The 20,866-nt window shown below is 43.9% G+C and overlaps 1 protein-coding gene across 14 annotated transcripts in view; it reads left to right on the forward strand.

The window, feature by feature from the left end:
• Ppfibp1 (PPFIA binding protein 1) overlaps nucleotides 1–20,866 on the forward strand; it is a 136,780-nt gene that overhangs the window by 81,921 nt on the left and 33,993 nt on the right. For 8 of the 14 annotated variants that reach the window (XM_029478953.1, XM_029478958.1, XM_029478956.1 and 5 more), the window contains exons 4-9: nucleotides 756–961; nucleotides 13,326–13,412; nucleotides 15,009–15,122; nucleotides 15,919–16,050; nucleotides 19,866–19,958; nucleotides 20,270–20,362. In XM_029478953.1, coding sequence (XP_029334813.1) covers nucleotides 756–961; nucleotides 13,326–13,412; nucleotides 15,009–15,122; nucleotides 15,919–16,050; nucleotides 19,866–19,958; nucleotides 20,270–20,362 — 725 coding nt within the window. The remainder of the gene's footprint in view (nucleotides 1–755; nucleotides 962–13,325; nucleotides 13,413–15,008; nucleotides 15,123–15,918; nucleotides 16,051–19,865; nucleotides 19,959–20,269; nucleotides 20,363–20,866) is intronic. The other 6 variants (XM_029478961.1, XM_021164015.2, XM_029478960.1 and 3 more) reach the window with 1 other exon arrangement.

Genomic DNA, 20,866 nt, shown 5'->3' on the forward strand with positions numbered 1-20,866 from the left:
ACATACACATAGGCATACATATGCTCACATACATACACATAGGTACACATATGCTCACATATACATAGTTGCACATATGTTCACATAAACATAGTTATACATATGCTCACATACAGTCACACATATGTTCACATACACATAGTCACACATTTTCTCACATACACAGAGTCACACATATGCTCACATACACATAGTCACACATGTACTCACATACACATAGTCACACATATTCTCACATACACATAGGTACATGTACACTCACATACACTTAGTTGCACATATGCTCACATACACATAGTTGCACATATGCTCATATACACATAAGTATACATATGTTCACACATAGTCATACATGCAGCTCATTGCACAGTACCACCTAAGTACATAACTCATTTCACAGAATTCAAAGACTTCATGCTCTCTAAAATTTCATGTTTTCTGGGAGGCATGGCCCCACCTGACCAGTCATCCCACTAGTTCTGGTCACTTTTGAGCCTACCATGCTCCTTTTCCATCTGTCCCCCACAGCTGGCCTTTTCATTAAGCATCAAACTATTCATATTTACTGTTAATGACATTTTTTATTTTCAACTATGTAAGATTTAGAGAGATAGATCTACATTATTGTATTATTTGGTCTGTCTTTTCCCTGTTCTTTGTGATCATTGCTAGTGGCTAGTCTGATTTATCTTTTTCAGGTGTGGTGTTTTACCTAACATAAGTCCTATTGCTCTCTGACTTTCTTTGGAAACCAGGTTCTAAAGCCTTGGAGTATTCCAATGGGATTTTTGATTGCCAATCTCCCACCTCCCCATTTATGGGAAGCTTGCGCGCTCTGCACCTTGTGGAAGACCTGCGTGGATTGTTGGAGATGATGGAAACGGATGAGAAGGAAGGATTGAGATGCCAGATCCCAGATTCAACAGCAGAAGTGCTTATTGAGTGGCTTCAAAATCAAATGGTAGGCTTCTGTATGATCCTTTTCTGTGCTGTCAATCTCCTGTGTGATCCTTCACTGTGCTGTCAGTCTTCTGCATGATCCTTCTCTGTTCTTTCAATCTCCTATGTGATCCTTGTCTGTCTTGTTGGTCTTCTGTATGATCTTTCTCTGTGCTGTCAATCTTTGCATGATCCTTCTCTGTGCTGTCAATCTTCTTCATGTTCTTTTTTTTTGTTGTTGTCAATCTTCTGTTGTTTACTATAAAACTGAGAGCATAGATTAGCAGATCAGCAGAAGAGAAAAAAACTTACAAGGCAGAACATGAGACCCCAGTTCCTCTCTGCTGTAAAGAAAACTTAGAATTTTTCTTTATATGAATGGATATTTTGCCTGCCCATATGTCTGTGTACCAAGCATATGCAGTGCCTATAAGGCCAGAGAAGGTGTCAGGTTTGTGTGTGTGTGTGTGTTTGTGTGTGTGTATGTGTCTGTCTGTCTGTCTGTCTGCCTGCCTCACAACAGAGAATTGTGAGCCACCATGTGAGTGCTGGGAATTGAGCCATGCTCTGAAAGAACAGACAGTGTAGTCCCTAACCTCCCCATCTCTCCTAAGGATAGCTTTGAAAAGGCACTGTATTGTATCCGTGCCAATGAGTTGCTCAATTCTACCTCTATAAATGGCTTCTAGGTTGTATAAATGACCAGGTATGCTCCTGTGAGGAAAAGAGCCCTGTATGTAACAGTAACAGTGGGGTGGGGCCACCTCTGAAGGACTTAATAGGTATTATAAACAGGAAGTATAGTGGGTGGACGCTTCAGAAAGCAGTAAAACTTTGTAGCTGTGATTGAGGAGAAGTGCCATCTAGTGGTGTGTGGCAGCCATGTCGCTTCTACTCCTGTTAGCTCTTATCGTTTCTACACATCCTTCTCCACTGTAAATATCACATCTGGTATGCGTTGAACGCAAAATCTAAAGAACATCACAAAAGCAGATGAGAAGATAAGGAGGGTAACATAACCATAAGATGCTTATGACTTGGTTGTGTTTACATAAAACCTAATGCAGGATTAAGGTCTGTCTGGCAGACTGGAGGAATGATAGCTGGCTGCCTACTCTGAGGGCCTGGATGTCCACCCTGTGCCAAAGCATTTCCTGGGGTGTTGCACAAATTCTGGAGCCCCAGCCAGTCCAGATCTGAGCCTGGTGTTCCTGGTTCCATCCAGTTAGTACCAGTCAGCATCTTTCAGTGGCATTGCAGCTAACTGCACGGGGTTAGAAGAGTTAGAGATGTTTCACAGATGATGCCTGCTCCTGAGACTTGACACTTGCCCTGGGAGGGTCCTCCAGGGATTTAAGAGTCCAGGTTTGCTAGTTTCTTTGGGAGTAACTTGGTGCTGTGAAACTCACTGTCCCCTGGCACATTCCTCAGCCTGTTCCTACTTCCTGTGTCTTTACTCTGACATTCAGCACACAGTGAGAAAGGAATTTATTACTTGGCTCAAGAGGACCTGTAGATAATTGACTTGTGCCTTTTGGTTGCGTGTTTGTTTCTGAGGGCTGATCAGGAGAGGAGAGCCTGCAGTTGTATTGTTAAGACTTGAGCTCAGTCTTAACAAATAGCACTTGCTGAGGGCAGTGAAGGCGTGCTGCTGTCAAGGCCACTCTGCGCCGGCTGCCCCCACCTGAGAACTCTGCTGACTTGGTAATATGATTGTGGACACTGCTCTGAGGTTTCCCCAGAAGCTCAGGACACTTGCTTTAATGTCAGCTGGGGTGTCTCAGTGTGCTGCTGTGTGACACAGGTGACTAAGATCACTTAGAGGACATAGGCCTAAGATGTACCTTGTTTTCAAAGGCCTGAAAAGCATTCCTGAGGCCCGCATGAGGCCCACATGAAAAGAGGGGCCTTGTGGAGAGCAGCAGAGGATCACTGCAGGAGGCTGGAGCACACTCGAGCTGAGCAGCTCTAAGTCTGATTCTGAGACAAGCCAGAGTCCCAGAGAGAGCACATGTTGGCCCTAAAGTATGCACACTCACATTTTTGCACTTTAGAAACACGTGCACTTGGGATTGGAATGATTTCCATGTAAGCAATAAAGACTGGCTGGTGTGATGATTATTTAGCAGGTCAGAGGTTGGCTTCTAATGCCTCGTTTCTACACCCCGCCTCACAGCTTAGAAGCCTTGATTTGCAGACGTTGAACTTAGCATCACTCATTTCATTGAAGATGGCATTTTTGTAACCTCTACTGATTGTGAGATGACCCATAACTGACATTACAAAACGTGAGGCTCTCCTGTCTGTCTCTTGGCCTCTGCTGCTGCAGCTCCAGGTCCTGATCCTCAGGTTCTTGGATTAGAAAAAGCATTGTGAGAATATTCCAGGGCAACTTAGATATGGTGGTTTGAATATGCTTGGCCCAGGGAGTGGCAGTATTAGGAGGTGTAGCCTTGTTGGAGGAAGGGTGTCACTGTGAGGGTGGGATTTGAGACCCTCCTCCTAGCCACATGGGAGCCAGTCTTCTCCTGACTTCCTTTGGATGAAGATGTTGAACTCTCAGCTCCTCCAGTGCCATGTCTGTCTAGACACTGCTATGGTTCTGCCTTGATGCTAATGGACTGAACCTTATAACCTGTAGTAAGCCAGCCCCAATTAAATGTTGTCCCATATAAGAGTTCTTGATCATGGTGTCTCTTCATAGCAATGGAAGCCCTAAGATATTAGACAGAAACAGAAGCTATGTGTTTGGCTCAGACATATTCTTTTTTTTTGCCAACTTAAAGCTATGGCTTGATAGACACACAGTCCTCCATTAGTGATTCCTGTGTAACATACTCTACCTTGTCAACATTACAGTGGAATTCTCTTCTGCCTCCATAACTGAGCAGGTGTCATACTGGGTAGATTTTTCCCAATCACAGGAGGCTACCTGCTGAATCATAAATGTCTTCATTTTTTAGAAGCATACATTTATAAGAAATACTGTTAAGACAGGTCCATGCTTACACAGTGTCCCTTCACTGGGACATGCTATTAGTCATGTTTTCTTTTTTCCAGCTACCTTTGTTTGTTTCTTTGCTACCTGGTCTCTCTGGGTACCCTAGGCAGGGCTCAAATTCTTATTCCACCTCCTGAGAACTGGCATTACAGGCAGCTGTCCAGCTGCCAATTACATGGAATAATTAAGGAGGTGCTGCAATTAGTAAAGAAGTAACCTGCATCCTTTGGGAAACCAGGGGTGCTCCCAGATCTGGCAAGAATGATAATTAGCAGTACAAATGCCCACTGCACTAATTAGCATCTCTTAAAGGACACAGACTCTCAAGCTGGCCACCATTGACCGTGAATGAAGACTTTAATTGCTTAATTGGAATCACTAGCAAGTGATTGTAAAGTATCACAGGGGCATCCTTGAGGCTCAGAAACATCTGTTGTCACCTCACCAGCAGTGAACTGCTATGATGACCGTCCTGGCTCCCTGTGGTGGTGTTGGGGTCATTTCCCTCTGTGGAAAATTTCTAAGACCTACTGTTGCCTGGCAGGCTCAGAGAGGAGTGCCTAGCATGTGTTAGCATGGGCTCCTCACACTTCTGCAAGGCAGAGACCCTCATCCATCCCTTACTAAGGAGGAAATGGAGACACAGAGCTAAGGAGAGCCTTGTATGGGCTACAGCCCACATTAGGACCCAGGTTTGCTGTCACCCCATCTCTGCCATACACAGCCTTCCTCCTGCAGTTACCAGCCTCCTTTACTTGATACGAGGACCTCCTCTCCACTTGCAGATGGGGGAATTTGCTAGGGCTCTGTGTATCTCCGTTATTTTTCTTGCTGTTACAAAATACCTGACACTGACAATAGCAACTTAAAGATGGAAGGGTTTATTTTGGCTCAGGATTTAAGTAGGAACCCGTCCACCATGGTGTGAAACACATGGCCATGGGAGTGTGAGGTGGCTGGTCACATTGTGTCAGCTGTTAGCAGCAGAGAGATGACAGGAAGTGGGGCTGGGCTGTAAAACTCAAGGCCCTCCTCCAGCCCTCTCCTTCTTCCAGTGAGTTTCCATATGCCTGAAACCTTCCACAGCCTCTGTGACAGCACCGTGACAGCACCGCTAGCTGGGAGCCACAGGGGAGGGACACTTCACACTGACCCTGGCACTCTGCTCCTTCAGATCTATGATGGTGTTACCTTTTATCTTCTGGTTTGTTTTATTCTTATAGTGTCTACCACTTTAACTGTCTTGAAGTGTATAGCACAGTAGTGCTAAGTGCGTCCACACTGGTGAGTACGTCACCACCTACCTAGAGAGACCTTTCCATCCCTGGACCCCGAGTCTGTGCTGTTAAACAACACCCCTTGCCCCTCCCCGTTTACTTAGCTTTTGGAACTCTTGTGGTTCTGTGTCTATGAATTTAAAAGTTCTAGATACTTTGCTAATAAAGGGTGAAATGGGAAGAATAAATCCCAGTAAATTATGTATGTCTGCATATCCCCTTTTAATATATTGACATAACCCTGACTTCTGAAATACTAAGTGGAGAAGTCATGAAAGTATTAAGTATCACACCCCCTTCCTGTTGGATTCTCAACGCTGGCCCAGGTCCCTTTTTCTAAAGGGGAGTGCACTGTCAACAGGTACAGTCTGGCTCCTTCAGGCTCCTGCTTCTGTTCCTCCTATACCCACCTCTGCTCTCCTCTGCATGCCTTTGCCTTTTGCTGCCATCATCATCATCATCATCATCTCCAGCTCTCAGTGCCTGAGAGAATGCATTTCCTTTATCTTAGAAGGTTTGGGATTGGGAAGAAGGAACAGACACAATGGGTTAGGCATGAACAAACTGAACAATGAAAACCCTAAGCTCTCTGGTTCCATGGCTACTGTATTTGGAATGTTATTATTATAGTGGAGTCTTGGTTGGTTCTGAAAAGTATTTGTCATGTTATGGATCCTTCAACTTAAGATATCAAATGTAAAGACAGAATATAACCTAAGATAAAAACCCATGAGGAGCCATCCACCCAGCAATACACTCTGAGCAACTTCCTGCCTTGTAAGTGCACAGAGCACTTTGATATTCGTGGAACAGTGCTCACTACAGTGTTGTAGAAGTGTATGCTACAAGTAAGGCGCTGTAGTAGACGTGGGGAATAGAGTGGGTGTGTTGTTTGAAAACAAATTTCTCTCTCATTCATGATGCTGGATCCTGTTGGGAATCCTGGAAGCGAATGATACAGACACGATAAATGCACAGTGAATAGGAAAGTAGTGAGTGCTGAGAAAACACCAGCTGGAAAAGAGCGAATCCATGTGACCTCAGGCACAGAAGTGTCTCTCAGAGCCAAAATGTGAAGGAACTGAGATAGACCACGTCCAGAGAAAGAGTTTTCCGGATGGTGTGAGCAGCCAGCACATACATAACCAGCAGGCTTGCTGGCTAGTGACTCCACCAAGAAACTGGCAGTTTCTAAGTCACACTCTAACTTGTAACCTAAATTCAAGCGCCTCCATTGTCACATTGCATTTATCATCATGCTGAGAGTATTCTGTGTGTGCATATATGCACGTGTGTGGAGGAATCTGAATGTGGGGGTGCACATGACTATATGCTTGAGTTTGATGTTCAGTGTTTCCCTTGATCCCTTTCTGTCTGATATACTGGGTCAGGGTCTCACACTTAAACCCAAAGCTTACCAATTCAGCTAGTCTTGCTAACTGATTGCTCTGAGCATCCTCTATCTCAGATCCTATCTCCACAACCCTGTAATTACAGACAGGTTGCTGTGCCCACCTGGCTTTTATGTGGGTGCTGGGGATCTTACTGTCATCCTTACGCTTATGTGGTTGAGCCATCTCCCTAGCCACCAGAAATTTTGTTTTTATATCCAGGGATGGAATTGAGAACCGTGTTCATTAGGCAAGTTCTCTATCACTGAGCTGTACCCTCACTGCTCAGAAACACTAACAGACTAGATTAAGCACATGTTAAAGAAAGGGTTCTGGGCCCAGTCAGCTTTCTGCAGGTCCATGGCTGCCACTGGTGACCTCTGGGTGTTAATGAGGAGAAAATATTTTTGCCAGAAATAAATTACTTTCTCAGTGTGCTGAATACAGAGTGAAGACTGAATGAGACAGGAAGCAAAAACAGGCTGAGAAATGTCCTAGGGAATGTTGGATTTCAGAATACCGAAATACCCACAAACCCCAGCAGCCTGGATCCTGAAAATCTGAGGGAGATGCTCCTAGAACAAATGTCACGCCTTTAATCCCAGCACTTGGGAGGCAGAGACAGGCAGATCTCTGAGTTCGAGGCCAGCCTGGTCTACAGAGTGAGCTCCAGGACAGTCAGGGCTACACAGAGAAACCCTGTCTCAAAAAAAAAAAAAAAAAAAAAAAAAAAAAAAAAGAACAAATGTCAAGTCTCACAAACAGACACCATCTGTTTCAAAGGCAAAACATCTCAAAATGTTCATGTTGTCCCGTTAGCTGCACCATTGCGGAAAGATGAGTCACACTGTCTGCACTCAAAAGTCCAAATAACCCTGCAAGGCTCAGGGACATCTTGGAGGAGGTGTAGGAGAGGAATTAGGAGCTGGAGAAAGGGGTGGAGTGCTGTAGAATGCTGTCTTCAGGCTGGGCTTTACACTCTGGAACTCAGCAGCTGGGATTTCCTGCACAAGGCCTGCACAAGATTAGGCCTGTCAGCATTCCTTCCTGGAGAGGGGAGGGGTGACGTCTTGCCTCTTAATGAAGAGCTGTAGGCAGTTAGTGGTTGCAGGGTGGGGGTCGGGGGAAGCATTTTCTTCAGTGTGTACCCCTGGTAGGTTGCCTATGTTCCTGTAAGTGACTAGATAAAGTCATTAAAAACAAAAGAAGGGATGAAAGCTAAACCAGGATACTTGAGTGGAAGAAAGGGCTCTATGAGAGGAGATGGGATAGTAAGGGGAAATATGCTTGGAGTATATCATGTATGTGTATGACAATACATGGGGCCTACTAGTATGTATAATTAATATATGCTAATATATTTTAGAAATCAATTAAATTGGTTGGAAACACCTGAGCATTGGCTCAGGACTGGACTGACTGGGTTCCAGAATTTGTGTGATGAAAGTTGTGTACCACCGTTCCTAGTTGATCTGGGATTTAGGCAGAGCTCAGTAAAGAGAACAGAGAAGATGGAGGTGGGAGGTACTGTAGATGACTGCAGATGAATAGAACCCAGGGCTTCGAAGGCAAAAACCCAGTCGTAAAGTAGACAAAGGCTCCTTCCTTCCACTGAGCTGGTAAATACAGAGGTAGCTAGTCTCTCTAACTCTTTTTTTATTTTTCTTTTTTTCTTTTGGTTTTTCGAGACAGGGTTTCTCTGTGTAGACCCGGCTGTTCTGGAAATCACTTTGTAGACCAGGCTGGCCCCGAACTCAGAAACCCGCCTGCCTCTGCCTCCCAAATGCTGGGATTAAAGGCGTGTGCCACCACACTAACACATAACTCTTATGTGTGTCTGAAATGTAACAAAGGATGTGGCCAAAGTAGTCGTGTGACAGGATGTCGCCTGCTCCCACATGTTAGGCGTTCTGTGCTAGTAACACTTGGCGCAAAAATGGATGCCCTCAGCTTGTATGCACCTGCATTGTGTTCAGAAAAGTCACATCCCCAGATCGAATTATTGGCTAGTGCAGGAAGTCTGACTAACTCTGTGAGAGATAATGCTTGTTAGATGTTTCTCTCCTCATGTCCGAAAGACCTGGTCATATATGTTCCTTAAGTGAAGAAAGTGTCTTTGTGATAGTGGAGTCTATTTTTCATCCTGGTGTTGGATTAAATGTTGTCAGTGGGACTTGCAACACAGTAAAGTATAAAGGGCTATTTTGACTGTATTTCAGAGGATTTAAATATATTACTCGGAGTGGTCTTTAATGCTTTGGCCTTAGGAATTTGTAGTAAATACATTGTTTGTGATGACGTACATCATACTTTGTAAGCCTTCTGAATGAATGAAAAGAAGTATAGCAGGGTTTTGCACTAAGAGACTATTAGGAAGAGTTTAATGGCTGCTCTAGTTCGCTTTCTGTTGCTTTATGAGTGGCAGCTCCTCTTAGAAAGAAAGAGTTTATTTGGTTTACACTTCTAGCTCACAGTCCATCATTAAAAAATGTCAGGGCAGGAGCCATGGAGGACAGTGGCTTACTGGCTTACTTTCTGGCTCATATTCTGTTACCTTTTCTACGCTGGCTAGTCCCCCATGCCTAGGGATAATGCCCACTGTGGGCTGGGCCCTCCTATACCAAAAGCAATAAAGTTTTCTTTATTGCCCCTACAGACATGCCCACAGGCCAGTCTTATGCAGGCAGTTTGTTGATTGAAGTATCGTTTTCCCTAAGTATGTCAAGTTGAAACCAAGGCTAGCAGCCATTACTGTGACTAATTCATGTGATTTGCTGATTGACCATCAGTGGCAAAATGTGGTAAAAAGCTGAACTGTGAAGTTGAGGGCAGGGTGTGAAAGGGAGCCATTAGATGAGGAGAAGATATTGATATAGCATCAGAAGGAAGAAGTGAAGCTGGTTATGAAAGACGTCGGCACAGGCAAGGGGTATCAGGAGGTGAGCAAAGTGTGCGCAAAGCCTCTGGGTCAGTGTTAAGAGAAAACTGGAAAAAAAATCTTATTACACTGAAGAAACTGAGACTAAGAAGAGACAACAATTGCAGGTCTAAGGGAAAGTGGAGAGCAAGGTTGCAGAGGAAGAAGTAGGAGGACTAGCTTCGGGAAGGAAAGTAAGTCTCAGCTTCTGGGACTGGCCAGAAGGAAAACAGGAAAGAGCCATGTCTGAGGGATCTTCCAGAAGGAGGAAGGGACCTGACTCGGAGCACCACCATGAAGTTATAACCACTGATTTTAAAGGAAATGTGGCCAGAAGCAAGGCCAGGTACTCATCTACACTCAGCCCACAGCGACGGAACCCTTGCCACTGTTCCTTCATTCAGCAGTCGTCAGTCAGTGCTCCTGTCAGATGCGGGAGTTGCTCACAGTGAGCATTGTCGGGCTTGGGAGGGAAGGTAGTCCCCTGAGCCCAGTGCTTCTGCGATGGAGCTTGTCCAGTGCTGTTAGTGGCGAACGAATGAAGCCTTCCTTCGAGGAAAACATTATAGACCAGACCCAAATGTAGGTAGCTATGGAAGGCATAAAGAAAGAATAGAAAGGGTAAGAGAGGCAGTCTAGGTAAAAGGGATGAAATGCTTGTGTGAGCATAGAGCATGCTCCTTGGAGGGAGGCTTTCGTCACAGGTGGATCTTGGCTGAAAAAAGGACAGAGGTGACAGAAACCTCTCAGGCTTAGCTCCAGTATTCTTAATCAGGAGTATCAGAAAGAGGACACATAGAGCAGCTCTCTATCTCCTTAAATACATTACCATAGCTATGAGCAATTCCTAAGATTTTTTTGCTTTGGGTTCCTCTGGTGACTATTAATGCTTCAGAACTACTAGCCAATCGAGTATTACAAGCATTCATAAATACCAGGACATTACTGATTTGTTTTCTCATTTTGAGTCAGTTCTCAGCATTTCACTTTGGAGAAGCAGTTTTGAAACATCTCATTCTGTCGTGTCTGGCTTGAAAAAACAATGATGCTAGTTTGGCTAGAGTTTCTTGCTCTCAGAATAAAGGAGTAGGGGGTGTAGTTCAGCAGTGGAGCATGTGAGCACTTCTGTGTGGTGAGAGCTTCCACATGATAAGTGCCTCCCTGTGATGAGTCCCTGTGACCTTGTGAGGCCCTGGGTTCAAACACCAGTCAGAAATACAGGTGGAAAACGTATGGATACTTTTTGTTTCTACTCGTGGCATGTGACTTTAGTCGGGGCTACTTAGCATACTAAGGCAGATTTGTTTCTGGCCAGTGGGGTCAACATAGGGAGCTCCATTCTATTTCTTAAAGAGACAAAAGAGAAAGTTGAACCTCTTGTTTACTGAACATAGAATATTTTTAATGTAATAAAATTTGTTTATAAAATATCACTTGGATGGAATTTTAAAAACAGATGCCTCACAATGTGCATAATCAGAATTAGGAGTTGAAAACCATCCCGGGTCTGCCTCTGCACTTCATACATTCACTGTGTGTCTGGCTGACCTCCAGAACACTACTTCATTTTCATGGTCCCCAGGGCGTGTAGGTCATTCTGACTACTCCATCAGACTCTGGTAAGTTAATTCTGGACTGGAGTGAAAAGCATGGATAGGGTTGTGCAGTGGTAATATACCCACTCTAAACATGCATTGCACACTTGCTAAATTAGCTTCTGAGTTTTCTGTAGACTCTTGGGAAATGTAACCCAATGTCTCCATCTTCAGAAGGAACACCCCAAATTTAATCTTTCCTTCTTTTTCTTCCTCCTCCTCCTGACTTCTTTCTCTCTTTTTTTCCCCTCATCCTTCTTCTATATTGTTTTGTTTTCAAGATATGACATTTTTCACTCCCAGAACTGAAATAGAAATCTGGAGAGGTAAAATAGATGCAGGTTAATTCTGGAGAAATAGATGTCACATTGGATGTGCCCTGGGGAGGAAGAGTGTACAGTTTCTGGTGTTTGTTTGTTTGTTTGTTCGTTCGTTCTGGTTCTAAGTCTGAAGAGATTGCTTGTGGTTGAATTCTGGATGCCTCTACCTGTCCATTTTGTATTTCTTCTGGTTTTATTTCTGATGTATTGAAAGGACTATTCAGGGAATCCTATGGATACAGTATATAATGTAGCTAGGAAATTATGAGGAGCAGATCACAAGCTGGGCATAGTGGCTCATGTCTGTAGTCCCAGGAGGCTAAGCAGAAGGATTATTCCTGACATCCTGGAGAGGGGGGAGGACAGTAGATGAGAGAGGGGAGGGGAAGGGGGGTGTCTTACATACTGTTATGTATGTAAGACAATTTCATGTGTCTTTTGTGAGACTTTTCAAATGTGTCATTTATGACTTGGATATGAAAACAATGAAAGAAAATCCAAGCACAGTGGCGCATACTTTCAATCTGAGCAGTTAGGAGGCAAAAGCAAATGAATCTCTATGAGTTTGAGGCCAGCCTGACCTACGTAGTGAGTTCTAGGTCACCCTGCTCTACATAATGAGTTCCAGGACAGCCTGATCTACATAGTGAGTTCCAGGACAGCCAAGGCTGCATAGGAAGACTGTGTCTCAAAAACAAATAAACAAAAATAAAAAGTGTAGAAAAGTCTGTACTTCCTTGGACAGTGTACTATGCATAATATACAAAGGGAAGGGGATTAAAAAACAAAAAAAAACAAAAAACAGCAGAAGGGAGAAGAGTGGGAAGGGGAACGTGGACGAGCACTAAGCCAGATGCCAGGAGGGTACAACTGATGGCCAGGTTTTGCCTAGGAGCTGATCTTAGCATTGTATAAACCAATAAAAATGTAAGAAGTTAGTGAAACCAAGATGGAAAATAATTGCAAAGCTAGCAAGCAGGCCTAGCTCGTCAGTACCACCAGGGAAAATCACTCTGGATTGAGTGTTTAAGCTCTGGTGGGGAGACAGAAAGGCTTCTGAAGGCTTTCCAGGCAGGAGCCTTTATCTTACGATTTCATCTTGTGACTTGTAGAGCTAAGTGGACAGGAAGAAGCCGGGCAGACGCTGCCCCTGTGTCTGCTCCATAAACAGGTATTGGCAGTCTGGTGTGGAACCTGGGGATGGAGTGGTAGGAACAGGAGGGCATCACAGGTCATAATCACTGTTCCCCACCCCAAATTAGTGACAGGGATCATTCAGGGACAAATAGAGTACTGTCCTCTACTAGGTACCCAGAACTTTGTTTTCCCTAGGGCTATGCCTATGGCTACTGGAACATTCCAGCAGCTACTGCTTTTTAGAGTCTGTGCTGGTTAGCTTTCTATGATCTTGACACAAGATCAAGAAGGTCCAGCCCACTGGGATGGGAGCATTTCTGGGCAGACAGTATTGGGTTGTATAAGAAGGTGGCTTAGCAGAGCCATGAGGAGCAAGCCAGTAAGCAGTGCTCCTCTAAGGCCTCTGCTTCAGTTCTTGCTCTGACTTCCCTTCATGGTGTACTATAAGGTAAAATAAACCCTTTCCCTCTCAAGTTGTTTTTGGTCAGTAGTCACCACAGTGGTACATTTAGAACCAAGACAGGGTACTTGTTTTCTGTTTACTCAGAAATGGGGTAAGTCTAGTGAGTTGTGTTTAGGTGCCTGTAATGCTTATTTTGAAGTCAGTTAATTCTTACGTTTTCCATCCATGCCTGTTGTGCTAAATTTAATCCAGGCCCCTTGAGTCTAAAATATGTCAGTTTTACTGATTGATAAAATATCAATCCTAAGGGAGAGTTGACCTTACTTATATTACTTTCTCATTCAGACAAATGGACACCTACCTGGGAACGGAGATGTGTATCAAGAAAGGTTGGCACGTCTAGAAAACGACAAGGAATCCCTCGTTCTTCAGGCAAGTGGTACTTGAGGCCATTCCTTTCCTAGGACATGTGTCCTTGCAACTTTGAATCACATATATGTGCAACACCTGTATTAAGCACCTGTAGTAAACATGCCATCTAAGCAATATAACAACTGCTTATGTGCATTTACATTGTACTGGGGAACCTGTGACTGAGAGTATAAGGAAGATGTGTGAGCTGTCTGTGAACATACTGCTGTTCCATGAAGGGACTTGAGCATGCACACTGATATCTGCAGGGATTCTTGAACCAGCCACGGACAGATGCCAAGGGAAGACTGTACTTTCACAGACTACTGAAAATGAAACACTTAATTTGTACAGCAGTCCAGCCAGCCCCTGAAGGAAACAGCCAGTGCAGAAGAAGGCAGCTGTGGTGTCAGTGACTGTAATCCCAGGACTTAGAAGACTGGGGCAGGAGATTTGCCATGAATCTGAGACCAGCCTGGGCTATAGCCTCAGATCCTATCTTACAAACAAGAAGGGGGTGCTAGGTCAGCTCTCTGTACCTGGAGTGTGCAGGGCTGGCTGTGGCCAGCTTTGTCACCCAGTTCTCAGGAGCAGGTCAGACTTGAGATGATTTTGCCACTTGAGATGATTTTGTATGTCCCCTGCTGTCAGATCTGATTTTTATATACATTTCAACTGGAAATCCAGATCTGTGAATACCCGTAGTATAAAAATCTCTTGTCTGAATATATATTAACTTTCCATCTTTTAAAATGACACACAAACCGTACAAAGTAGCCAAGTGGAGCCTGCTGTTGGGAAGTACTATGGGGTACTTGCTTTTGCTTGCTTCCTCATGGTGTTTCTAAGTACAGAGAAAATGCCTTTATTTTTGTGTTTCGAACTACGTGGATCAAAGAGTATTTATTCAGCTGGTATTCCAGGGGAGAGACTTGTAGATCTGCATGGAACCCTGGGGACGAGGGATGGGCTTCACTGTTTGTTTCCTGGGCATGTGGTGCAGTACCCTGGCTTTTTCCTTTTTCTCTTTGGTGCTGGGACCTGAACTCATGCTAAGTGTACCACAGCACTCTTCCCTTGCCCTTGCTTTGAACGCACTTGTGACGGTGTTCATCTTGCAAGAGCTTGTAGAATTTGAGGTCTTTATTCACCTTTGCTCCTTTTATTATTGATGTGTGAAATCTGAGTGGTCCTTTGTGCCTATTTCCTCACTTCCTCTGTGGCTCCCTACTAGTAGTCTCTTACCATCGCCTTCAACATCAGATTTTCCTAGTGACAACTGAAATGGTTTTAATGTGTAAAGAAACTGCAAATATCTCATCAGCACCATGTTTCTCCTAAATTGTTTCTCCTTGGATTGTAAGGCAGCATAGGGCTGCAGAGGCCTCCTGGTGGTAGAGAGCCTGCCTATCCTAGCATGCACAAGCCTTGGCCTTGATCCACACAAAGCAAAATATAAATAGCAAAGGGTAGGACCACTGTCCTCTTGTTAAGTTTGTGATGTTTTAAACCACCGTGAGTGATGGATCTTAGTCCTCATTCCAGTTAGAGAATGAACCATGCTTTGGGGCCCAGAGCCTTTCAAACTCACTATAGCTTCTTGCTTTAAATTAATAGGTAAGTGTGTTGACAGACCAGGTGGAGGCTCAGGGAGAGAAGATTCGGGATTTGGAGTTCTGTCTTGAAGAGCACAGAGAGAAGCTGAATGCCACTGAAGAAATGCTGCAGCAGGTATGGGCCAAAGCTGGTGGGGGAGGGGATGCTGAATTGTGTTATCTGAGGTGCAACATTCCTGTCTTGTCTCAGCAGCAGTCAATTCCAGAATCCCTAGACTGCTTTGTTTAAAGTCTAGAGTAGCAGAGTCTAAAACCACAGAGACACACAACATTGTGCAGCTATGAGAGAACACAATATTACAGGAATTATAAGTTGATCTTTTGCGCTCATATTATTTCTAACTTTCAACCGTGAGATGAAAATCACCATATGTGGCTTGTTAAGGCAAAACCTCACATATACATGTGTCCCAGTGCGTACACGGGGCTTGTGGATGAAAAGCCTGTGATGCCGTGGAGACTGTATTTGGATGCAGAGTTGCTGCTGTTGAACATCAGTCTGTGCTATTGCCTGCCTGTGAGACTTGACAGGCTCGGGACCTCCCTGCCCTCGTGATCTAGGCTTCCATGTTTCTAGAAACCCTGATAAATGAGGCTGATAGAGCTCTTCTTCCTCAGGAGACTGTTGCAGGGACTGAACTCATGAGCATGTCTCCCATTTCCTGATATAGTAGGCACCATGCACAGCATCATCAGTGCTGTCATTGGGCTCAGGAGTCTGCCAGATGCGTCTCCCCGACACCCTGATGACACGTGTAGTTCTGTTCAGAAGAGGTCACTAGATTAAACGATCCTCAGCCGTGTGGTGTGTGGCAGTACTTCACCCACAGGCTACACTTAACCATTGCTGCTTTGCCGTCACGACAGAAACGTGTAATATAACAGCTTGTGAATATCTGGAATTCTAACAGGAGCTTCTGAGTAGGACTTCCTTAGAAACACAGAAGCTGGAGCTGATGGCTGAGATCTCTAACTTGAAGTTAAAACTGACGGCCGTAGAGAAGGACAGGCTGGATTATGAAGATCGGTTCAGAGACACAGAGGTAAGTAGCGCATGCTCGCATGCTCGTTCCATCTCTCCCCTCCCCGCTCTCTTCCCTCCCTCCTCAGCCCTCACTGTGCTCCTTAGAGCAAGAGCACTGCTCAGTCTCTTCATCAGACCGATTAAGGCTTTTTAACCCCCTTTGATGTTTGAGACAGGGTTTCTCTGTGTAGCCCTGGCTGTCCTGGAACTCACTTTGTAAACCAGGCTGGCTTCGAACTCAGAAATTCACCTGCCTCTGCCTCCCGAGTGCTGGGATAAATAAAGGCTTTTGCCACCACCCTCTGGCTTTATTTTCCTGTAAGAGTCTGTTGAGACTTTTCCCTTTTCCTTACCCTCTCATCCCCAATAGAACAGTTGCTGCTGAACCTTCGTAGTGGCTGGGGCTGCAGGAGGATTGTTTCAGTGGTGGTGGGAGGAAGATGTAGGGATGGGAACTAGGAGGCTGGATGGCAGATAGGAAGGGAGTTGAGGAGGCTGTCCACACTGTAGGAGGCGGAGTCTTACTTACCTGGTGCACTGTGCTTAGTTTAATCTGGTTATGAGGCTGAGCAGTCGGGTTTTGCAGCAGGTGTTTGTCATGCCTTGTTTCTCCCTACTTCTGTCTTCTCCTGTGTTCCTCTAGAACACACCTCTAGAAAACGCAATCCTTGATCATTTCCTATGAAATAGTTTACATTGCTGATATAAGGGTGTACACATATTCACAGGGTATATTACAGTATATTTGGTAATTTTACATTTATATTTAAAATAATCAAAATAGCATTCAGATGTTGAAACAGAATAGAATATGTACATGTTCTGGCTTAATGTTCCCTTAAAAATAAAACTTTTAGCTAGCTATTCTGCAATCCTGAATCGCTTAACACTGCCATAATTTTGAGAGTTTGGATGTTGGTTTCCAAGAAAATGTTGAAGTAAGTAGGGAACATTTATAGGTGTTTCCAAAACCTAGTTAAAAATCTTTAAACCTTGAAGATTTGCGCCCCCTTCTGGTGTAGGCACAGATGGCTAAAATGGAGAGCTCCGAGTAGCGCCTGAGCTGATAAGTGTAGTAGTTTAGATTACGTTGGTTTTTTAAAAGATTTTCTTTCCTTTTCTCTTTTTGCATTAAAGAGGTAGTTCCATATTTTCCAGCCCGACTTGTCTTGGGCATATCAAGCTTCTCCCAGGTTGGAACTTCAGATTCATACTTAATCCATTGCCACCAAAAACAATTGGATAGTTTGTCTTAAAAAAAAAAATAGGAAAATGGCCTCACTATGTAATTTGGTTTTCTATAATTCTTCCTTCATCTTTGAAGTCAGCACTAAAGGAAGGGGTAATGTTTATAGCAGTCCCTGCCGGGGGTTCAAAGCTGCCTGTTAACAATAGCAAAGCCTGAAAGATCAAAGTAAGGAAGGCCACTCCTGCCTTCTATGCAGGCAAGATAAGCTAGCAAGAGAAACAGATTCCTTTTAAACGTGAATTCAAATTATTTAAACAACTTTCACAAGTACATTTTTAAAGTGGCAGTAGAAATGGTATACAATTATATTCTGCTATAAAATCATTTAGGCTTTTAAAATTTTACATGTATAAAATTATGTTATTGTATTAGATATATAAATATATTTTATATATATGTATAAGACCCTCATCTACCTTCATGTTGAGATTGTTGGCTTAAAGAAACTTAAGTTTATATTTTTATAGACTAGGCAAAAATTATAGAAATCTTTAAATAACTATAATGCATTACAGAAAAGAATTTTAAGGTTAATGGAAGAGAAAATACTCTAGTTTATGTGAAAAGGTGGGGTTCCATAGTTAGTTTTAATATAGAAACAGATGCTAAGTGGCTTTGTTGGTGTTTCTGTGATGTCACAGTGAGCATGCAACATCAATTTGTCACAGCCTAGAACCACCTGTCAACAGTCCCAGTTGAGTAATTCGTCTTTGTCAGGTTGGTCTGTGGACCTGGTGTGAGGAATTGCCTTGACTTTCTTAACTGCTGTAGGCAGGTCTAGCTTACAGTGGGGCCTCCATCTCCTGCACGATATAGAAAAGCTAGGTGGGCATGAGCCGGGTCAGTGAGCCAGTGAAGGAGCCAGCACTCATCTGGTTCCTGGTTCCTGCTCCCAGGTCTCAGATTTGGTTTCCTGCCCTGGCTTCCCTCAGTGATGGACAGTGACCTGGAAGTATAATTCCTCCCCACCTCCCCTCAACACACACACACACACACACACACACACACACACACACACACACAGAGTCTGCTCTTTTGGTCAGATTGTGTCAGATTGTTTGATCACAGCAACAGGAAGAAAACAAGGACTCATCACTATAACAAATACCCAAGACAGCTTATAAAGAGACAGTTTTATTTTAGCCAACGGTTTTGGAGAGCATAGTCCATGAATAGTGGGCCTCATTGCTTTGAGACGGCGTTGAAGCAGCACATTATCATGATGTGCAGGCAGGAAGCAGAAAAGACGGGGAGGGGCTGGGGTCCCCAAATCCCTTTCGAGGCCCTGCTCCTAGTGGTAAAGAATCTCCCTGCAGACAATGCTGCTTCAGGGCTCCACAAACCTTCCAGCCCCACACTGGGGTCCTGGCCCACAATTCTCACAAGAGTATTTCTCTAGTCAGAGTCATAGCTACGTTTTTGTTTTCATAAGCACTTAGGGCCGAGGCACTAGAAAGTTAAGTTAGTATTTTAGTGGAAGTGTGCTTTTGCCTCAGACCCTCTGGGTCCCTATGTCTGCGTGGAACAGGTCTCTAGTCGCAGGTGGACAAAGCGTTGGATGAGATGACAGACAGATGCACACAGGAGAGGTTGTGTAGAATCTGAATGTATTTGTCAGGTCGAGCATTAAACTTTTTATAGTACAGAGAATACAAGGAAAGCCACAGCAGGCAAGGTACATTGAAGTTACCAGGTACAAAACAAAGGAATGACTTCAAGAGGAATTACAGGAACCAGGTAAATGTTTACAGTAAAGATAAAGCAGCCCTGCCTAGGATCAGCTTAGTAACAGGCAAGGATTTCACACTCTAGTGTTATACCTTTGAACCTTGTAAAGGCTAGCACCAGGGAGTTCTGCTCTTGGCAGGCCTCAAGAATAATGCAATATCACAACCCCCCTAATTTTCTAGGCCTTGTTAAATTCTTATTAGTGTAACTTTTAAGTATCTAGAGAATCTCCATTTGTCAAGAGAATATACCAACTTGCTTTTGATATACAATATAGCCTGTACTGAAAATTTCTATCTCAGTGAGATTTCCTAGCTCTTTCTGCAGACCAGTTGAGCCACTGGCTCCATCTATTGTAATGCTTAATTAGTTACTGAATAGGTTAACTTCCTTACTGCCTTCTCACAAGATTCTAAGCTCAGCGGCTTCTGGGATCTTGAAACACTAGAGAAACTAACTATAACAAAATTTAATCTTAAAGGGCAATCATAATAAAATATTAAAAGAGAGCTCGTAGATCTATACATCAGACTAAGGCGAAAATAGAGTATGAGTATGAGAACGCCAAAACTCTAGGAGGAGAGCTTCCTTGAAACTCTCTGCCTCGTGTAAGTGGCTTTTAGGCTTCACAGCCTGTCAAGCTGACTCGACTGGAGTATGTGACATGCTTTGGCAGTTAGGGGTAAATTTCACTGGATCTCTGTTTATTAGGACTGGTTCTCAAACTCTTATCCAAGGAGCTGTGCTGGCTTAGGGCTTTCTGGCTACTCTTTTGGTGACTGTGCCATACCCTTTTCTAATTATTATTTTTATTACTGTGCCATACCCTTTTCTAATTATTATTATTATTATTGCAGGGGCTAATTCAAGAGATCAATGATTTGAGGCTAAAAGTCAATGAAATGGACAGTGAAAGACTTCAGTATGAAAAGAAGCTCAAGTCAACTAAAGTAAGTTTCTCTGGGGAAAAATGATTAAAAAAAAAAAACCATGGTCTATTGTTCTATGAGCAATATTATTTAAAAGAAAGTGTTTTCCAACTGGTACACATACCTCACAACTAAACCGTGTTTCTCCCAAGCTGGAGGTGCTTAGTCGACACGCTAGAGTTCTCAGTAAATCCAAGGCTTCACTAATCTGCCCGGACACAGCCTGTGGTTTCTGGGTTAGCTGACCTTCTTTATGAACTGATGCTGTTTTCTTAGTTATTCAGCTTATCTTTTCTGCCTCGTGTTCTCTCATTCCTCTGTCTCTCTACCAGTCTCTAATGGCCAAACTCTCTAGCATGAAAATCAAGGTGGGTCAGATGCAGTATGAAAAGCAGCGGATGGAGCAAAAATGGGAGACACTGAAGGTGTAGTAGATGTTGGCGGGAGCGGGCTGCCCGCCTTCTGGCATGTGTCGTTCTGCTGTGATAGTGTTTTCAGTAGCATGTGCATCCATTGCGTGTATGTGTGTCACCTGTCTGTTAAAAGTGCATACACCCAGATTAAAGGGACAACAAGAGTGCTAATGTAAATAGTAAACAGGTACAGCATAAAAGTGTTAGCTTATAAACTTATTTCTTAGACTATCTGATCCCTAAGTATCATAAGATAGTTGTTAAAAGTTCACCTGGGGAAGAATTCCGTCTCGTATGAACTGGAGCCTGCTCTCCTGTTAGGCGTCCCTGGAAGGCCAGTGTGTGTGCGTTCCTTATCATGACAGAGAAGAGAAGCCACTGCTCAGAGGGCCTGCAGGGAGAGGGGGCAGCACCTCTTGCAGGGATACTGAAAGTTTCTGGACTTGGCTCCATCCTGTCCATCTTTACTATGAGTCAGGAGTACTGGCCTCCTGGGTGGGTTTTTCATAACACTGC

The sequence above is a fragment of the Mus caroli genome, chromosome 6 (genome assembly GCF_900094665.2).
Source record: "Mus caroli chromosome 6, CAROLI_EIJ_v1.1, whole genome shotgun sequence".
Taxonomy (NCBI): domain Eukaryota; kingdom Metazoa; phylum Chordata; class Mammalia; order Rodentia; family Muridae; genus Mus; species Mus caroli.